The 21633-nt window shown below is 35.6% G+C and overlaps 2 protein-coding genes across 5 annotated transcripts; one reads left to right on the forward strand and one right to left on the reverse strand.

Annotated features, from left to right (window-relative positions):
• Positions 1-2410: 2410 nt before the first annotated feature.
• Positions 2411-3180, reverse strand: LOC108201354 (uncharacterized). The gene is made up of 2 exons (XM_064085280.1): positions 2848-3180; positions 2411-2677 (listed from the first exon to the last, which is right to left on the reverse strand). The coding sequence occupies exons 1-2, from the start codon at positions 3178-3180 to the stop codon at positions 2411-2413; spliced, it is 600 nt and encodes a 199-aa protein (XP_063941350.1).
• A 699-nt stretch (positions 3181-3879) lies between these two features.
• LOC108202616 (uncharacterized protein At4g10930) lies at positions 3880-21095 on the forward strand. Of its 4 annotated transcripts, XM_017371094.2 has the most exons (14): positions 3880-4211; positions 4771-4856; positions 5963-6053; positions 6240-6289; positions 7911-7980; positions 8783-8892; positions 9683-9748; positions 15836-16662; positions 16802-16852; positions 16982-17048; positions 17301-18504; positions 18586-18660; positions 19437-20507; positions 20646-21095. In XM_017371094.2, exons 1-14 carry the CDS (start codon positions 4146-4148, stop codon positions 20856-20858), a joined length of 4047 nt encoding a protein of 1348 aa, XP_017226583.1. In that variant the 5' UTR covers positions 3880-4145; the 3' UTR covers positions 20859-21095. The 4 variants fall into 4 exon arrangements, with proteins under 4 accessions (XP_017226583.1, XP_017226584.1, XP_017226585.1 ...); XM_017371095.2 differs by lacking the exon at positions 16802-16852 and having other exon boundaries at positions 3881-4211; XM_017371096.2 differs by lacking the exons at positions 3880-4211; positions 4771-4856; positions 5963-6053 and having other exon boundaries at positions 8787-8892.
• The last annotated feature ends 538 nt before the right edge of the window (positions 21096-21633 follow it).

The raw sequence follows: 21633 nt of genomic DNA on the forward strand, positions 1-21633 counted from the left end.
GGAAGGATATGATGTTTGGTGCTCGCACGTCTACTGCGTCTGAAAAGTGCAGTTCTGGAAGCTTCGCTTACGAGCTCTGCAAAAGGATGTATGGCTCTGGGGGTTCGTCTGATGTTAAGGCCACGTTCACTTCAGAGGATGATGTCACTGATAGCCCACGGCCTAGAACATGTATGGATGCGCTCAAGGAAGCTGTTGGCACAGATTCCAAGTATGCTGCTGCAGGGGAAGAGATGCTGGCTAGGAACGCGGTTGCGGCAGAGCTTGCAAAGAAGTATGGACTGGAGAAGGACGCGCAGGACAAGGCTGGAACCTGATTTTCTAACCTTTTTAATGATTAAGGGGGAGGAAATTAGGAAATTAATAATACTTTACTTAAGTTTGTTTAATCTGCTTAAGTACATTGGCCCTAAGTTTTAATTTGTTTTAAAGACTAAGTTTTTGTTGGTTGGTTTGGATTTGAATTTGCTGGTCTCAGGTGGTTTATCCTGAGTTAACTTGGTTTGTGTTTGGATAATTTTGTTGGATACCAGGTGGTTTATCCTGGTTAAGTATCTATGCAATTTGCTTTGATTAATTGTTTCTGTGTTAGTTAATATTGCATGCATATCTGTGAATTAGATATTTGTTAGATTATATTCTCTGTGGTAATTGTTAAAGTTTAGTGATATTAGATTGCTATATTTAGGGGGAGTTTATTACTTTTCCTAATATAGTGTAATCATCAAAAAGGGGGAGATTGATACTCTCAAGGTTTTGATGATGACACTAACAGCAAGCTAATAACATGAAACTGATATGTGTTAGCATGCTATCAAAGGTTGTCTATGCGGACTAACAGTATTTCAGGATGTTAGCATGATTATAGCTGTCAGCAAGCTTACAGGGATATTTACAAGCTATCAGCAGGCTAACAGCGTGAACAGAGAAACAATCGGATAAAGATCAAAGTCTATTTTCAAGGAGATTTAATAGGAAACGACTTTGTAAGGATTCTAATATTTATATATATCTGATATAAATATTAGAGCTCAGTTTTATAAAGAGTTTTCATTCAAAAACGTTTTCCTAACTAATAGGAGATTTTATTTCAAATCGATCTTATCTTTAACAAACTCCTATTTTGTTTCAAACGGGTTTTAGTTTAAATGTCTTTACTGAGATGATTTCAAACGTGATTTATCTTTTACTCAGTAAACATATATCATTCAAACGTTCATCATACAATTCAAATTTAAACGTGAGGTTGTTACCAAGATCGTTGGAAATTTGTTGGATTATGACCGTTGGTATGATGTATATAAACTTGAGTGTGGTTTCGGTTTTGACAACAAGGAGAACACACCAAGCTTTCTGAAATACAACTCTTTACATTGCTAAATCTTTTGTTGAGCTCTAGTACATATATTTGCATATATATCTATATTGAGAGTTCATAGTTTCGGTTGTATTACACTCATTCATTGTATTGTTCAAGGTGTAATGTTTTGTTGCTGTGTATCGAGCTTGTGAAACAAGGGAACAAGGGGACTAGTTAGCTTGGAGAATATACTTGGGAAGTATAGGTCTTGGTAGGCTTTTGGTTCGTGGTTCAGGGGTTTCAGCAGGCTGATAACAGGAACAAGGGAGAAAGGGAGTTATATTATTGAATCTTGTAATCGTTGATATTATTGATTAATAATATAATCTCTTACCAGTTGGTAGGGGACCAGGACGTAGACCATTAGGGTTAGGGGTCGAACCTGGCTAAAATTCTTGGTGTTGCTAGCATACTGCTTTACATTATCTGCATTGCATTTATCTTATTAGCAGGCTAACTGTTTACTCTGAAAATTAACAGCAGGCTGTCATTGACAGATTAATTATTCGGTAACATTAAAAATCGGGTATATTAGCCATAACACCTATTCACCCCCCCTCTAGGTGTGTAATTTCAGTATATACATCAATCATCCAATTACAATCATCCACTCGTGTCACATCATTTGATAAAAAAAATCTGGGGTACGTAGTAAACCAAACCAAACCAAATAAACCCAGTATATCCCGCTTAGAGCAGGGTCTGGGGAGGGTAAAATGTACGCAGACCATGCCCCTACTCATTTAGAGTAAGGAGACTGTTTTCGTGAGACCCCCGGCTTAGTGCAAGACAAAGTTTCGTGTGAAATATAAGTAAATTATACCTTGGCCCATGATTTCTAACACATGGGACTCACCTCTATCAGCAATGCATCTGTCCATGAATGATCTGAGCCGTTGCACCTGAGCCTTGTCCTAAAAGCATAACACCAGAACACTCAAAACCCCTGTAAGCCACTAAACCGAGTCTCAACTACTCTAATACGCCGTCGCCAGTCATTCTTATCTAATGTCATATCTCCCGTTAGATTTAGGGCTCCCAAGTCCAAACTCAATTGATCAGACCACGTCCGACGGGGCCGACCTCTCTTCCTCTTTCCCCGAACCGATATGCGTTCAACCCTTCGAACCGGGGCTGAGTTACATTTACGCCGAACATGTCCATACGCAATTCTGTCATAGTGTTACCACAAATCCAACGCAACATACGCAATTCTGCTGTCTCTAGTCGACGTTCCCGAGCCTTTCCCAATGGCCAACACTCAGAACCATATAGTAATGACGGTCTGATTGCCACTCGATAAAATTTACCCTTCAACTTCAAAGGTACACTTTTATCACACAACACACCAGTAGCAGCACTCCAACGAAGCCATCCCGTCAAAATACGATGAGTCACATCCGCCGAAATATCACCATTACTTTGAATGATAGAACCCAAGTATTTAAATGTATTAGTTTGTGGGACACGGGCCCCCCGATACATACAGCTACATCCTCCTCATGAACCTCCTCACTGAAATTGGCACATTGGTACTCAGTTTTGGAACGGCTCAGACGCAATCCATAACCCTCCAGCGATGTACGCCACCGTTCTAGGTTTATATTAACATCGTTCCGAAACTCAGCAATTAATACAATATCATCGGCAAAAAGCATACACCAAGGTATAGGAGCCTGAATATCCCGAGTAATCACATCCAAAATCATTATAAAAAGCAAAGGACTTAATACTGACCCTTGATGAAGCCCTACCTCAACTGGAAAATACTGAGTATCCCCAACAGGTGTCCGAACACATGTTCCCACCGCTGAATACATATCCTGTATGGATCGAATATACACCGCTGGAACCCCTCGCGTTGCTAAACATCTCCAAAGAACAGGCTGTGGTACACTGTCATAAAGCCTTTTCAAGATCTATAGGTACGTAGTATTGCCCATTAAAATATAATTAAAAAAAAATTATTTATGGATAAGTGAAGTCTTAAGGGTAATTTTATAAAATAAGTTAAAAAAATTAATTTACTGAAAAAAATATCTCAAACTAATTTCTGTCTTTAAATCAGTTTCTGATTTGTTTTTAATTTTAAACTGATTTCTGTCTTATTACATAAATATATATTTTTAAATTTAAAATCGGTAATTGTTCTAAGCCCAGACAATATTGGTTACTAAAGTTGTATTCGACAGTCCATATAACTGATGAACTCGATTACATTGAAGTTATATAAGGTAAGATAAAATAGTGTGAAGTATCCCCTTTAATTATTAAAAAATAATAATTTTTGATATCGGATATTTAAATTGATGTTTTCAAAATTAGATTTTGATTTAAATATTTTTCATGAGAGTATAAATATATGATTAAAATACATTTATTAATGTTCCAATTAATTCCCGATTTATCGATTAATCTTAAATCGATACATTAGATCCGATTAACGATTTTGACAATATTATTTATATGCATATATACAATTATTAAATCGAATAAACTTGAACTTTAGGGAAAAATTCTTTACAATTCTAATCGAACTATCGAAGAGAAAATATAAAAGAAAATACAAGTTAAATTGTTATCAAACCAAACACAGCCCTCTCTTAAAATTACAATCATCATCACCCGGGTCGATCATTCTCCAAGTTACCCACAGATTCACGAAGTATTAGATATCAGTGAAACCCATCTAATACATAACTGTTTCCAGTATTATTAACTTGTATATATGTATATACATATATGTTTGTAGTTGCAGCCTTGCAGGTGTTATTGTAAATCAATTATGGAGTTGGATTATGCTATTGAGCTTCAAGACGAAGATAGTTTCGGATTTGGTGACAGTAATGTTGTAAGATCACTCCTTTTATGTATATGTACATTTTAAATTAATAGCTGCACAGAAATCTGTTCAAATTATTAATTTATTGTGGGTTATTATTTTATCCATCTTTAACTTATTGAGGTTCTACTGTTTATGTTTTAATTGAAATGGAAGTTAGTTATTTTTTCTTTACCAAGTGGATGTGTTGAATACAAGTTTGTGCTGGTATCTTACTTCCTCCGAATATATTGAAACTGTAATTTCGTTATCTAAAAACAGTTCTGTCGTTAAAATGTGAGTTATGATTTGTTTAAACAACGGGAAGTAGCAATTTTGATATGTTGTGTTGGGTGGTAAGGTTTATGATTAATAGAATGTCAAATATATGAATAATGATAGGATTTTCAGATTTTGTTTACGGCCTCTGAAGTATTCTTATATTTGAATTTGTCAAGTTTGGAGGAACTTATAATTTCTACATTCCTCCAGGTTTTATTGTTGTATGCTGTGTGATATGTACAATGGCATAGAATTGTTTTGGTTTCTTTTTTGTAATTATTCATGTCATCCGAATCAAATGACCCAGGATAATTCAGCCCTTGAAGGTGAAAAATGTGGAATATGCATGGATATTGTCATTGATAGGGGAGTTCTGGATTGCTGTCAACACTGGTATATATTTCTTCCTGATCTCATTTTTAAGATAACATAGGGTAGGGCTGTAAATGACCCGAGCGGAACCTGAACCCTAGAGTGCTCGTGTATCATTTGTCAAAAAAGAATCAAACTCGAATTTAAGCTTCAATTGAATTATATAATTTGTTTGAGTTTGGTTCATTAAGGAAAACTGTTGCTCACGAATGGTTCACGAACATGTCTCATGAGTTTTCTCACAAGCTTGTACTCCTAACAAATCATTAATATTGTTCACGAGTTCATGGGTATGTTCATGGTTTTAATCTCATAAATAAATTATAAACATTACTTGTGAAATTGGCTTGCGAACTTTCTTGCACAGACATCATGAACAATGATCATGAGCATCTATGTTCACTGATTTTCTCGCACATCTTTGAAAAACAATGATCATTTATTTTGACGAACAAGTCATGATCAATTCCAGATTGTTTTATATCACTAAGATATTGATGACATATATGCAGTTATAATTAAAAATTCAATTTATCTATCCAAACAAAATATAATTTGTATCTTATTAATGTAAATAAATTTGAATATTGTAAATATTTGATTTTAAAATGTACCAGTCGAGATTTTGTAACAATTGGTTTCCAATATTATATATGTGTGTTTACAACTGAGTCAATTATTAATTATGATATATGTTATAATTATTTAGAATGAAATGCTTCTCATATAACATTTAATATATTATTAAATAATGTAGTCTAGCTAATACTGACATTAATTTTTTTTAAATAAATAATTGGATTGTGGACATATAAAACAAGCTTAATTTTTTATTGAACTTGTTCACGAACTACTATCTAATCAATAACGGGAGCATGTTCACGAACTTATTGATCTAAATTGTTCATGAACTTGTTCATGAGTCGAACTACACTGTAATCATGTCTGGCTCATATATAAATCGATCTGTAATATTGTGTTCAAGATCGACTCATTTATGAATTGAACCGAACCCGAACCGAGCTTTTTCCTAACCAAAAACCGAGCAGTTTGTGTTTGTTTTAGCTCATTTACAGCCCTAACATAGGGTGTCTAGTTTCTCACCTGTGAAAAATGTGGGACTGCAGGTACTGTTTTTCATGCATTGATAACTGGGCTACCATTACAAATTTATGTCCACTGTGCCAGAATGAGTTTCAACTGATTACTTGTGTGCCTGTAAGTAATAAAACTTATGCAATTTAGCAAAAAAGGAAAAAAAAAATCACTCAGTCTACTGTACCACATGTTACTTTCTTACCTTAAAACCAACTTCATTTGGTGTTCCTCGACAACTTTAATACTATGTCCTACAACAAGTGTTTGATCTCTCACCCTTTTGCTTTTACTTTGTCTGGCTTGAAGGTATATGATACCATTGGAAATAACAGCACTGATGAGGACTTGCAATCCAGGCATGTGCTATATGTTATTATATTTTGCAAGAATGACTTCCATATGCAACTCTTGATACTCAAACGCGCTTTTGTAATATTGAGACAAATAACAAAATTTACCATCTCGAAGGATAATATGCTAGTTGAAGACTGTAAATTATTTAGAAATGTATTAGAAGCCGATGGTGACAGGTATGCTGGTATGATAGTTAAAAATGTGGTGCTGGTGTTTGCTCTAGTCAAGTATCTATAAGGAGGTTATTTGTGTTTTATTTGCTAGTATATTCTAAACTCGTACATGTTATTTTCTTCATGGTAGATTTGGTGGTTGTAATTATGATTAGGTTGGATACCGGATTTTCTTCAATTGGTTTCAGAATTTAGTGCATATTGCCTATAGATGCTTTCATTCTTAGTAAATATATTCAAAATGAAAATTCCGGAGGTTGGTGATCTGACATTGGACGTGATGTGGAAGGAGCTGAAAAATAAATTGTTCTAGTTTTAACTTATTGTTATAGATCGAATTGTAACACAATAACAAGTTTATCAATTAAATTAGTATAACATCTGAATACATTAGTAGAGGAATTTGATGACTTTAATAATGGAACCCAATTTGTAGCCTAATTAAATTGTTGAAGTTCTTTGGGACCCTGTTTATTGCCTCACCGTTTATTGAAGTTCACTAGACAGTAAATTCCCACCAAGAACTGTGATCTGTATAACGGATTATCATTGCCTAGTTTCAAATCTATTCAAATTGTTTATTTGCTTTTGTATCAAATCCCAGTCATCCAGTTGTGAAAAAACTCTATTTTTTTTCCACGTGCTGTGAAGATTATGTCTATGTTCAGGAAGTCAGAGATGTCACATATTATGGGATTTTGCTTATTTACTACTCCCTCCGTCCCATCCAATTGTTCATGTTTGGAACTGAGGGCTCGACACACATTTTAAGGCTCATATAAAATATGATTCATAACTTATTTTCAAAATTTTCTTTTTCTGAACAAAAGTTTAATCTTTAAATTTTTATTAAGAAAAAGAAAATTCTAGAAATAAGTTATGGAACTATACTTTACGTGAGCCCTAAAATGCATGCCAAGCCATCAATTTCAAGCGTGAAAAATTGGATGGGACGGAGGGAGTAATTTAGTAGTGTTTGGCATTTCCATAGAATGGGCTTACATCTCACGAATGTTTAGTCATATTTAATGGAAAACATTTAAATGCATATTTGTTTTCCTGAACTGCATTCTGTAATATATCAAGCAATTACATTTTCTTAAAATGCAGCACCATACGTGGAAAGAACTTGTTTCTTGTTATATTACCTAGAGCTGACAGTAAAAATTTAAGTTCTTAAGCTGTATTCTAGTGGCTTCCTAACATGAACTGTGATGTGACTGATGTTCGCTTGTTCCTGGACAGCATTCAAATTTGTTCATATTCTCTAATGCAATTTTTCACTTAGCCCTCGAATTTGATATACATTAAGCTGCTTAATATACCTGTTCCTTTTAAGACAAATATAGATTAGAGAGACCTGCGAAGTGAAATATTTATCTTTACGACATCTTTGTTGTCATTTGCTTTTGTTTGTGGTTTACACCTGTTTGTTATGTCAAATGTGCAGAGATGATGACTGGTGCATTGAAGGAAAAAATAACACTTTATCTTTTCCATCATACTATATTGATGAAAATGTGAGTACCTTGCAATTTCTACAAAAGTTAGCAAGGCAATCCATATATTTATGTGAAGTCATGACTATCAAGAAAGGCCTCCTCTTGGGGTCTTATTTACTTGGTTTATACACAAGTACAAATGTCAAATACTCCTTTTAACTATAAAAAAAAAGAGCATAAAAGCCTTCTTTGGCCGGGTTGGCAACTAAATGAGAACATGTTTCAGATTGTGAAGAGAAAAACTAAAGCTTTAACTTTAGGATCACAGAAAAGGCTCTAGTGTGAGACCTTTGGTGGTCTTAACAGTCCAAGTTGGGGGGAAAAAATCCTTGTAGCTATAGTGATTCTGAATATTATCATTTATCAGTACTGAATTCCTTAATTAGCTACCATGTTGGATTTACTGGCATGGTTCTGTTTTGGAGAGAAGATATAGGGTCAAGTTTCTCTCCAAGCTGTACTCCCATGTTTTGTCACTGGAAGTGAAGAAAGGAAGGGTGTGAGAGTATCTTTTCTATCTAGGGGGGAATATTAGTAAATAAAAGAAAGGGAGTCTTAAGTTATAGTTATTTACCAAACCCAATCCTTTCTACTGAAAGTTACAAAACCAATTTATATCCCTTGCTGGATGTGAATGACTGTAATGTGAATGTTTGAGAAAAATTTCTTTTCTATTGTCACTTGTTGAGGATTACAAAAGAAGAAAAAAAATGCAATACTTCCTTTTCTTATTGATAAATTGAGAAAGACAAATGAAATTATGTTGATTATTTTGCTCTCATTACCTTTTTAGTAAATTCTGTAAACTGTCATCTTTTAGGCAGTTGTCTGTTTGGATGGAGATGGCTGCAAAGTCAGAAGTATGTCAGCATCAGTTGAAGAAGGCTTGGATTTCGATACATCAATTGCTTGTGATTCATGTGATTTATGGTAAATGTCTATCTTTATCTCTTTTAAGTTGCTTCAATAATGGCCTGCTATGCTGGTTACTCATAGCAACTATTCCCTAATATTTGTGGATTTTTTAACTTGGTTCCCGCCCTAAAGCTCAGTACGTTCTTTAAAATTTATTATCTCAGATAAAATTGGTGGGGAGGGCACTTTGTTGAGCAAAATTGCGATATCAATGTTAACCTGAAAGATATTTGGCATTTATGATACTTCATACGATTTTATTTTGTAGTCACATTGATAGTGCATATCTGCTACTTAGTCTAATTATTGTGACTTCCTGACTAGTAATTAACTGGCTCCTAAGCTATGTAGAACCTATTCCCTGTCTTAACAAACAAAAATGAGCGACTAGATGAATTGAGTTTGAACATCTTTTCAATTGGCAGAAATTCAGCAGATTCAGATAGACATTGTTTTAAGATATTTTTTAATTGGACTTTCTGATACTGTTTCGAGTTTCTGACTTGATAAACAACCACAAGTAATATACAAGAAATATTATTCAAAACCTCTTCCTCCTAGTCAGAGTCTGGCTGTTATAAAGCATGTTGTTGAATGCCAACTCACTTTAGAAATTTTCCTAAAATGTAATATCATCAACACACACACACACATGGTATTGTATTTGCATATTATGTATTTGTTAGCACAATATATGTACGTGCCTATTATTTTGTTAAAGAGGTACATTAACATCTACTAAATCTTTAATTGTTTGTACTTTCTTAAAGATACATTAATGGTTTTTTGACCTTGTTGGATTCAGGTATCATGCTTTCTGTGTTGGATTTGATACTGAAGGCACATGTGAGAACTCATGGTTATGCCCAAGGTAATACTAAGGTATCTGAATATTTAGCACAAATTGTTTACATGTTGCATGCTCCCAGTTGGGACTCCGATTCAACCAAGTAAGCATTGATTCAACCAAGTTAGCAGTTGAGAATAGGAGTTGAAGGAGAAATTGATTATAAGGATTAGACAGAGCAAACTTTGATAAATGATAGAGAATTTTAGGAGAATATCCATTCATCAGTGCATTACTAGGGCACTCAGAATATTAATAAAGACTTTAGCAATTTCCCCATAACACATTCGCAATACACTTAATTAAATATAAGTTCTAAGATAATTCTAATTTCTGATAAAACAAAAAATTTCCAGAAGAATCCCCAATATATCTGTTATTGTTGTATAATCTGCATTATCTTCCCCCATTACATGAAAAATCGTTCCTCGAGTTTTAGTCATATAACAGGTGACCTGGAACGGTGGAAGTTTCACCTTGTAAGCATTATTATTTACTCTCTTCAGTATCTCGCATGACCCCATTGTTTAAGCATTATTATTTACTCTCTTCAGTATCTCGCATCTCGCATGACCCCATTGTTTAGGTTTGTCCCCATCATTCCGTCATTCATTCCATCAAGACATAACAAATTACCCAAAATGCGATTTACCACCTATGTTTGACCATCTGTTTTATGGTGAGCTCTGATACGCAGTTTAGTTCCAATTTTCTTTCACAAGGTCCTCCAAAAATGTCGTATAAACTTAGCATCTTGATTGGACGTTATGGAGCGAGGAACACCATGCAAACAAGATATCTCTTTGAAATAAAGTTCGGCAACATGTGAAACATTCATTGCCTTCTGACAATGAACAAAATGCGCCATTTTTGATAATCGATCAACCACTACTATGATAGAATTTGTTCATTTTTATGTACCCCCTCTTTGATCTTTGAAAAACATCACCCCTTTCAACATGCCAAGTGACGTTCCTTTTTTAATTTTGGCCAAAAATACTTGCTTTGGATTATTGAAATTGTTTTGACTTGCTCGAAGTGACCTAAAGAATTGTTGTAGCCACTAATTTTTCTCATCAAGAATACAAAGTTGTAATCCTTTGAAAAGAAAACCACCTTGATCTTGGTAATTAGGATACTCAATTTGAAGTATTGCTTGAAGATCCGACCCAAAGAACTTGTGTTGAACCTTGCAATCTCAACTCTCATTACGTTAGGAATGAAGACTTCATGTTTAAAGCATTTGTGACTTTGTTTTGAATGTCAGCTTTATACTTGATAGTGAAAGTGAACCATTGTAAGAAGTTGACCCACTTGGCATGCCTTCGACTTATATGTTGTTGGCTCTACATGAATTTCAAGGCTTCATGATCCAAGTAAGGATGAATTAAGTTTAAGTGCAGAAAAAACAACATAGAACTCTATGTTGAATATTGGCAGCGTGAGCGATTAAGTTTTTCGCTGTAAATTGTAAAAAGCAATAGGACGACCTTCTTGACTTAGGATAGAATGTATCGCAATCCACCTCAAAGACCTTATCAAAGTTGGATCTTCTTGACTTAGGATAGCCCCTATGCCCACCTTTGATGTATCGCAAATTCGCAATCCACCTCAAAGACCTTGTCAGAGTTGGATGTTGATGCACTTCTCATCAACTTACAACCTTTTGGATCCTTTTTTTATATGGGGACTTCTCTACATATGAGGTACTTCTCACCAATAATTCTATTATTAAATTTCTCCCATGGCCACATGTGCCATGGTTTCCTCGACACATCTGCCGTGTGCCTATGTTTTTTCTTTCCTCCTAGAACCTCTCCGTGTTCACCCCCTGAGAAGCTTTATCATCACTGTCAGAAACTTTGGTGGCAAGAAGCGTCTTTGTTTTTTGTTGTACTCATCATGAGCAGCTTATTAGTAATGCCCTGTTTAACTACCACATGTAGTTCTTTTGTGAAGGATCATTGGAAAAAATTGATGTGCAGAAAGAATTCTATGTTATATATATTTTAACACATGAACTTGCTTTTTTGTATGCTTAAAACAATTGATAACCTATTCCTATCCTACTAGCAAGTAATAATAATTTTAAATAATTTAAAAACAATTCAAATACTATTAAATTATTTACAACAAGAAAGAATCCAATTTGTGAAATTTGTGTATCTCGTGAATTGTTCGAGTTCGAGGTGTGACTTTAGTCTGATCCAGCTTAATTCCTTTATCATATATGATGTACCCTGGAAACAACACACTATGCTCCCTAAAATTACACTTTTTCAACTTTTCTTGTCTCAACTGTTGAACACCTCTTTAAGATCTTGTTTGTGAGCGTCAAGGGAGGGGTTGTAAATTAAGATTATAACACATCTTTTGTGAAATGGTTTTGAGACAAGATTAATGACACCCATAAATGTACTACGTGTGTTGGATAAATCGAATGGCATCAAACTACTCGTACAGCCCATCTTATGTTTTAAATGCAATTTTCCACTCATCTCCCAACTTATGCAAATCTGTTGATAATTGCTGCGAAGATCAATCTTCGAAAATATCTTCGCCCCAATTAGCTGGTCCAATAAACCCTCACCCCGTGGAATCGGATATTGATACTTAAGTTTTCTTGTTAATTGGACGGCTGTCCATGCACATGCGTGTCCGTCACATGTCATCTTTCTTTGGAGTTAACTTTCTCTATGTGATTTGTGTTGGACACCATGTTTGCGCCATCATTTTTATCTCCTTTGGTAGAAGCTTGTTCTTTCATTGGTGCTAAGATACGCTTCAAATTATCCTTCCAGAATGTACAAGTAATATGAATGCATTGTGGTCATATTGCCATGGCATACCAAGGAGTATGTGACTGGCATCCATCTTGACTACACACCAAACATTATCAAAGTATTTAGGTCTAATTGACAATGAGGCGATGAGTACTAATAGAATCCTCGTTTCCCTTGAACAATGATAATTTGTATGGTTTTGGATGCTTTTCTTGTTTTAACTGCATTTTATCAACTGCTTCACGATAAATGACATTCTTGCAACTGTCACTTTCAGCGATTAACTTTCATATCTTACCTTCAATAGTGCACGTAGTGTGTAAGAAGTTAGGCAGCCAGTTTTCTTTCGGCAGCAACAAGGCTTTGCGTATTACTCTGGACTCCCCAACCTCTTTATACAAATTATTTTCTTTCGGCTCACTGTCATACAACGGTTCTTCCTCTTATTCAGAGCTGACTATGTTTTCCACCACTAATCATGAGTTGTTTTCCTCGTTCTCGCCTTCAAGCTGCTGAAGTATGCCTGGTTTTTATCATTTTAAAGCAATTAATCAAGTTCCTTTGCTCTTGTTTTCCGTGGTATTAGATTTAGAAGTATTCTTTCGTGGCATAGTTGTGTCTTGAGAACCTCTAGCCTGATTGTCAGTGTTTAAATGCTGGTTGGCATTCATGTCTTGGTTCTTAATAGTACAAAATTTAGACTTATCCACCCTGGTTTGGCATTTTTCAACAGCCAAAGCTGTTTGGTAAGCTTCTGAAACTGACCAACTGTATGAAGGTGTAGTGCTTCCTGAATATTCAAATGCATTCCTCCCCGATATCGCGACCAGCTGTTCTTCACTTTCAGATAATTCATTTCGAGATACTAGCTGAGACCTCTTCAGTATTATCATCAGCAGACCTGCCACGACGCAAATTTGCATAAAAAAGGGCCCAAATAACACAATTTTGGAGTTTAATGCCCTGAATAACAAATTTTGTAAAAATGGCCCTCAAATGATATATAAAGACGTTTTACAAATAGCGTTTTATATATAAGGAGGAACGCTAAAACGCTAATGCGTTTAGCGTTTACAACTTTTAGACCCCAAGCCCAAGGCTATCTACTTTTGTTTCTTTTTTCTTTTTTAAAAATAATTTTGGTAACCCTTAATAAAGTAATAATTGGAACGTAAATTAACGGTCGTTAATATTTTAGGTTTCATATTTGAGTTTTAGCATGGTTAATTTATACTTTAAATTAAATGGACCGACGGTTAGGGTTTAGGAGTGAGGATTTAGGGCCTTTAGGCCCTAAACACTCGAGCCTAAACCTTAATTAATTCGAGGTTTTAGGGCCGAAGGCCCGAAAGCTGAGAAACCAGTTTAAAAAAGTAAATTAACAGTTGTTAACATTGAGGGTTTATGTTTGGGTTTTAGAATAATTAATTTATTAATTTATACTTTAAATTAAATCGGCTGACGATTAGGGTTTAGGATCGAGGGTTTAGGGCCTTTAAGCCCTAAACACTCGAGCCTAAACCCTAATTAATTCGAGGCTTTAGGGCCGAAGGCACGAAAGACGAGAAACCAGTTTAAAAAATTAAATTAAACAAAATAAAAAATATCACAACATAGAGACGCTAAACCAAGTAGCGTTTTAGTTAGAAACAAATGATCCAAAACGCCATATTAAATAGCGTTTTCAGTTTGTTTGGAGGTGAGGTGTCACATGAGCACAAGCATTGGATGTATTAACAGATGCATAAACGCTACTGCAAGCAGCGTTTGTTGTTTTTAAAAATAAAATAAAAACCTTAAACGCTACACGATTTAGGGTTTTGTTTTTTTAACTTAAACGCTTCACGGTGAGCGTCACTAAATGGTAACCATGGCCATATGTCCGGTATGTTGATAGTTGGGGCATTAAGCCCCCAAATTTGGATATTCAGGGCTAACACCCTTTTTTGGAAGCCGCCGACACATAGTTTGCACATATTTGTTGGCAGATAATTTTCTTTTAACTTCTTTTTCCTCCCAGACAGTGGTTTTACTTTCCCCCTGTATTTTCCTCTTTAATCTCAGATGTTCCCACCAAGCAAAAGCTCTTCCTTTCACTTTGAGGGCTACTAATTTCACCTTCATGTTGTCCGCGACTTCTTTAAACTCAAATATTCTCCCACAGTGTGTAGTCAATTCGCAAATTCTTCAGCTTTTAAACTTCCAAACTCTGGATCCTTTGATTTTATCGAACTGGTGCTTCATGTCGAGGATTTCGATTGTAAAATAAATTGTTAAATGTACTCTCTAGACTCAGATTCTTCGTTCTTCATCATCATCGTTGGATGATTCCAATTGAGCCAGGTTTACGATCTCCACCTACCTCCATTATCTCAACTTAAGCAGAATCCTAATGAATCAAATTAACTCTGACCAGCTGATGCCTCCAAGTAATTAGTAGAGAATAGGAATTGAAAGAGAAACTGATTACAAGGAAATATTTAATGAATAGTTCCTTGGCAAATTAAGAGGCTGGGATATAAATAGTTTCCAGCAGTGACTTTGATTATTAATTAAGACTCTAGAAATTCCCGTAAGACCTTCCCAATACACTTTATTTAATTATAACTTGTGGTACTTTATATATTAATTAACACTTTATCAATTCCCATAATACCTTCCCTATACTCTTTATTGAATTATAAGCTCCGGATAAATCTGACTTCTGATAAAACTAAAAGTTTCCAGAAGAATTTCGAAATTCTGTTATTGTTATAGAATATGCATCCCGACTCCTTTCCAATATTACACTAGTTTCAGGTTCAGTTTCGTAATCTACCCTACTTTATGCAATCATTACCAAATTACCCTACCTTATTTTTTAAACACACGTCATCTCATTTTCCAAGTATTAATTATATTTTTTCTGTAATAATTTCACTTTAGTCATTCTTTTAAGTTTAATTTCTGTATTTGACATAAGTTTACCTTTCTTATTCTAAATTATTTAATATATTATAATTTAATAAATTATATATTTAGCTGCATTGTTAATTTGATATTATAAAAATTAATTTGTGGGCAACTCACTAAGGATCCTTCTCAGGTGGGAGATGTGTCTAAGAAGGCCATACTAAATGCAGCCAACAATGTCCTCAACAAAATTGCTAATAATTGTTGAATGAGATAATCGTACTAAATTATTAAGTCGCTTTAAGTTAATTGATAAGTGGGTGATCCCCTTTCTCGGTTCAGATTTATTTCATTCTTAAATCCATTTTTTAACTGTCAGCACTGTCAGCACTGTAGCTCTGAACTGTTTCTTATCTCACACACTACAACGATGCAGGTGTACGGTGCAACATAGGTCAGATGAACTTTTATTGGGTCGGCCAAGCAACCAATGTGCTTCAGAAAATTCTAGCGATCAATGTCCTGTTGACCCTGGTTTGTCAGGAAAATTAGTAGTATCTGTTGCTGATGCTGGAGAAACAGCTTTGGTTGTGTCGATGCTTGAAGGGAAGCAAGAAACTAAGAGAAAGTTTCAAACCATGTCCAGTGTAGAAATGTGCGAGATGAAAGAACCATGGCAACTGTCAGATTCTGTGGCTGAGGCTGGAAGGAAGTCTGGTACAGTAGCAGTTGAAAAAACTGAAGAACAAGAAATGACAAAAGTCTTCCCAAGTTCTAATATACCCGAGGATGTGAAAATGCATGCATCTCTTCCTAGTTCTTTCTTTAACAAGCAGTTGTCGGAAACAACCATGTCTTTGAAAATGTGCGAGATAAAAGCACCAACTCAAGTGTCAGATTCTGTTGCTGATGCTGGAAGGAAATCTGCTACAGTAGCAGTTGAAGAAACTGAAGAACAAGAAAGGACTAAGGTCTTTGCAAGTTCAAATATACCGGAGGATGTGAAAATGCATTCATCTCTTTCTAGTTCTTTGGTTAACGAGCAGAAGTTGGAAACACCATTAGAGAACAGGCATAGTGTTGGACCAAATTCAGTGGCGGAGGTACATAAATTGGCTGTATTACAAGAGTCATCAGGCATGTTACCTTCAATTTCTGGATCTGCTTTTGGTGATGAAGGAATGAGTGCACTACCTAATGGATCTGTAACTTCTATAAGCAAGTTACTAGATCAACATTGCAGTAAAGCAACTCCTAGATCTGGTATGAATCTTTATGTTGGTTTATCTGTGAGCTCTTATTTGTTTTGTTAGGAAAAGTTTGCAGTATTTTCAAATTCATGTTGATAGATTATTGAAAGTTCTGCATTTGCGCCCTCTCTTACTAATCGTTGTTGCTAAAGCTGACAACCAAGTGGGTATAGGTGACACTGTTAAAGAATGCCCACTTCAAGGTACATTTAAGCCATGCATGACTAGATAAACACCAGAACTAGTCAATGTTTATAAAGCACTTCCATACTATTTTAAATTTGATTGTTATTTTATTAGGTGCTTATTGCGCCCATTTGAAATGCTTTCAGCGGATGAGACCATGAAGAAGGATGCTAATGGAAGTCTTGGTACAAAGAGAAAGAATAGAGATTGGAGGTAATTTGCTTATTAACTACCTCTGGACTTTCATGTATCAATCAACTATATACTTGCATCTGATTTAAAACCTTAAGGTGTTAGGAGGGCTTATGTAGATCATAGTTTATCACTTTATCTCGAACAAGATTAAATGGTATTTAATGCACGAAGAAATATTAGCTGCAGTTGCTATGATCTTTAGTATATTTTTCTCTTCGGTCTTATGAGTTTCTTGATTATACTGCAACTTCAATGTGGCTGCGCTTACAGAGGTACCGAAGAAGTTAAAGCTAAAACGGCAAAAAAGAAAGTCAATGCTGAGGGGAGCATGCAACAGATTCATGCAAACGATCATGCTGATGAGTGTGTTAAAAAAAACACTCCAAAGGCATCTGGTGTTACTGTTTCGCAAAATAAAAAAATAATAGCAAATTCTACCATGCAGACAGCAACTACTAGCATAATGGACATAGTTCGCGAGACGGATCGACTTGCAGAGACTTCCTCTAGGAGCCGAGAAAATGCAGCTGGCTTGAGGGTAAAAAAAATATTGAGGCGACCTACTGAGGACAAGGAGTCTTCTATCTTAGTTCAAAAGCTAAGAAAAGAAATCAGAGATGCTGTCCGAAACAAAACATCCAAAGAGCTTGGAGACAACCATTTTGATCCAAAACTTTTAACGGCTTTTCGGGCTGCTGTGGTTGGACAGGTGCCTGAATCAAAAAATTCTTTGCCTGTGGATATGAAGGCCAAAAAGTCACTACTTCAAAAGGGAAAAATACGTGAAAATTTAACCAAAAAAATATATGGTATGGGGGGGAGGAGGCGTAGGGCTTGGACCCGAGATTGTGACATTGAATTTTGGAAGTATCGGTGCTCAAAAATTTCGAAGCCTGAAAAAATTGAGACGTTGAAATCTGTCCTCAACCTGTTAAGGAAGAGTCCAGAGAGAACAGAAATCAAACATAAAAATGAAAGTGCTGGTTCAAGTTCTATCCTATCACGATTATATTTAGCTGATTCATCTCTATTTCCTCGGAAGGAGGACATCAAACCTGTGTCAACACTGAAAGCTGCTGCTATTGCTGCACAGAATAAAAATGTTAGATCTACAGAAAATCCTCTGACTTCGGGTTACGGAAACAACTGTTTGGAAACTCTGGTTACAGAAGTTAGTGCCTCACAGATGAAAGTTCCTCCGCCTAATATTGCAGCTACTACATCTATTGTTCCAACTTTGAAAGGTGAAGTTCCTTCCCATAAATCAAAGTCAAATAGATGTACAGTTGGGTCATCGATTCCTACAATAGCTGCTTCCCAATCCCAGAAGGATCCAAATGGAAAACATGATATGCATACTGACAAAAGAAAATGGGCCCAGCAGTTTCTTGCACGGAAAGCTGCAGTAGCAGGAAATAATGCATTACAAGAACAAGATGACACTGCTGTGCTCAAAGGACAGCACCCTTTATTAGTATGTCAATTTTTATATACTCTTTCTTACAGTCCACTTATCTATGCAACCTTTCTTATTGTTTTATGATGATTTGATCAGGCTCAGTTACCAAGAGATATGCGGCCAGTATTGGCAGTCAGTCGTCATAATAAAATTCCCCTATCAATTAGGCAGGTAATAGTTAAACTCTTTGAGAATTGTAGGACAGGCCTTGTCCTTCAGAATGATATATTCAACCATCAGATTTCTATGTGTTTCTGTGATGAGGAGTAGCCTGAGGAAATAGTAATGACCTCTCAAATTTATTAATCACGATAGAAATGTAGTCCAAGTATATGCACTTATGTGGAAGAATATATTGTCTTTATCCATGTCTTAAATTAGATAATTGTTTGGATTCCTTAAAAATATAATTTGTTACATCTAAAATAAGTTGGTGACAAGGTCCTTGGTCTGTTAATCACAAGTCAGAGAATGGCAGGAAAGTAGCTTATAATTTCTGTGTTTTCACTCGTTCAATAATTTCCTTGCTCTCTTCTCTCTTCTTTGCTTCCGCCATCCACTTTGCTACCACGTGGACTATCAGCAAAAGTATTACTATATAATATAATCACCCATACTAGTCCTTTCATTTTACTCGAGTCAATTGTCAAGTTGTCAGTATTCTTCTTGCTTCTCTATTTCTCCACCGAACACCACCTTGAACCTATACATCCTTATTGTTATTTATTGCAATAAAAGTTGTTTTTTCCATATAGACAAATCAATTCATGCTCCAGGAAGAAATTTAAAATACTTTCCTCATGTGAGCAAACTTGAAGAGTAGTAGCATATCTGTCTTCGACCTTGTAATATCATGGACTGTTATCATGAATATTAGCAAGTGTGTATCATTAATTTTATGAAATTCATATAGGCTGCATATGACTTGCTGGACCTCTGTCATGCAGGCTCAACTTTACCGCCTAACCGAACACTTTCTAAGAAAAACAAATATGCCAGTCAATCGCAGAACTGCCCAAATCGAGTTGGCTGTGGCAGATGCAGTTAATATCGAAAAAGAGGTTGCTAACAGGTCAAACAGCAAGCTAGTATATGTAAATCTATGTTCCCAGGAGTTGTTACATAGATCTGAGAGTACTTTGTCTAGTAAAGCAATGGAGTCTATCTCTAATCCAGTTCCAGAAATTTCTGCTGATAGATTGGTGAAATCTACCATTGATTGTTCAACCAGCTTGGCTGTTGACGAGGCATTAAGAAATGCAGGGCTTCTATCCGATTCCCCACCAAGTAGTCCACATCGTCAATTAGAGGAAATAGAGAAAGCTGATGATTCAAAAAGGTTTGTACACGAGGGACCTGATAGTGTATTTGAAATTGATTCTGAACCTGAACTGGATATATATGGTGATTTTGAGTATGATTTGCAAGATGAAGACTTCATTGGTGCTAGTACATTAAAAGGATCTGAGTCGCAAGCAGAAGAACCGAAATTGAAAGTGGTTTTCTCCACTATTGACTCTGACCGACCAAATGATACTGTGAAATTGGATAATATAGAAAAGCCAGTAATTGCTGGGGAACCTGATAATTCTTCCAATTGTATTGACAGCCGAGCTGATACAACAAGCACTGGGAGTTTAATTATTAGTGGTAAGGCGGACAGGTCTGATCCTCAGAGTTCTTTACTTGATGAAGGTGAAGAGCTTTCTCTTGCAGAATGTGAAGAGTTATATGGCCCGGACAGAGAACCTTTAATCACAAAGTTTCCTGAAAGTGTCTGTATGAAGCCTTATGATTTAACAGCCACAAACTTGGTCCCTGATAATAATAAAGACAATCTATCGAGTCAAACTCTTGAAGCATCTGACGAGAAAAAGGCTTTGGCGAGAAACCAGGCACTGACCGCTGTTGTTGGCGATGTAGAATATGAGTCCAAGCAATCCCGAGAATGCGTAATTATAAAGGAGAAAACAGATAGCAGAAAGCAGCAAGATGGCTGCAATTCTGTTCATAAGAAGGTACTAAACAAGCTAGTGTGCAAGATCATGAACTACTCTTTACAAATTATTGTTTCTTTGGAGGTGCCTGAGCTTTTGTTGTGTGTTCGGAAGCTGTACATTTTGTGCATCTGACACTGTATATCTTTTTGGCTATAGGTAGAAGCTTATATAAAAGAGCACATCAGACCTCTCTGCAAAAGTGGTGTAATCAATGTTGAACAGTACCGATGGGCTGTCGGGAAGACAACTGAAAAAATTATGAAGTATCACCACAAAGACAAAAATGCAAATTTTCTTATCAAGGAAGGTGAGAAAGTGAAGAAACTTGCAGAGCAGTACGTCGAAGCTGCCCAAACCCAGAGAGGATAATGAAATAATCAAGCAGTCACGGTTTGGAAATAGTCTGGCTTTCAATTTCTATTCTTCAAGTTGATGACTTCAACAAACTTCGAAGGTGTATAATTTAAGTCCTATGTATTCTGTAATTATATTTACAGCAGAAAAATATATACCTGGCCTTGTAAATTTAGGACGGAAGTTATAACTCTTGAAATTAAGTTTGAAAGTAACCGGAGTAACACTTTAAGAAATCACTGGTTTTGATTACGGTACTCTACATTTTAACATCTTTGAGCATATCCAACGGCGTTGGTTATAATCGTGGGCTAAATGAGACATATAAGACATTATGTAAAATTTGCTGAACCTGTAAGGCATTTGCTTCAACAGTATTGGCTATATTAGTTGGCTATAATTTAAAAATAGTATGTTATTAATATTTTAGATTTTAAAATTGAATATATTAGTTCAGTATGGTAATAAATGATGTGCAATCTTTCAACAGATTTCTTGCAGATCTGTAGAGCTTCGCCAAATTTAGCCATCCATCATATGAGGTTGGCTAAAATTATACTCCCTCCGTCCCTCGGAATTGTATACATATGCATTGGGCACGGAGACTAAGAAAAGTGTATAAAGTAATGTAAAGTAGGAAGAAAGAGAAAGAAAAGTGGGTAAAGTAGTAGGACCCATCAATATATAATTGATAGATTTGAAAAAGTAGTTGAAAGTAGTGGGTGGATGAGGTTTTTATATTATAAAACTTGACTATTTTGGGAAAGTTTTGAAATGTATAGAATTGAGT

This window comes from Daucus carota, chromosome 9, assembly GCF_001625215.2.
Source record: "Daucus carota subsp. sativus chromosome 9, DH1 v3.0, whole genome shotgun sequence".
In the NCBI taxonomy this organism is placed as follows: domain Eukaryota; kingdom Viridiplantae; phylum Streptophyta; class Magnoliopsida; order Apiales; family Apiaceae; genus Daucus; species Daucus carota.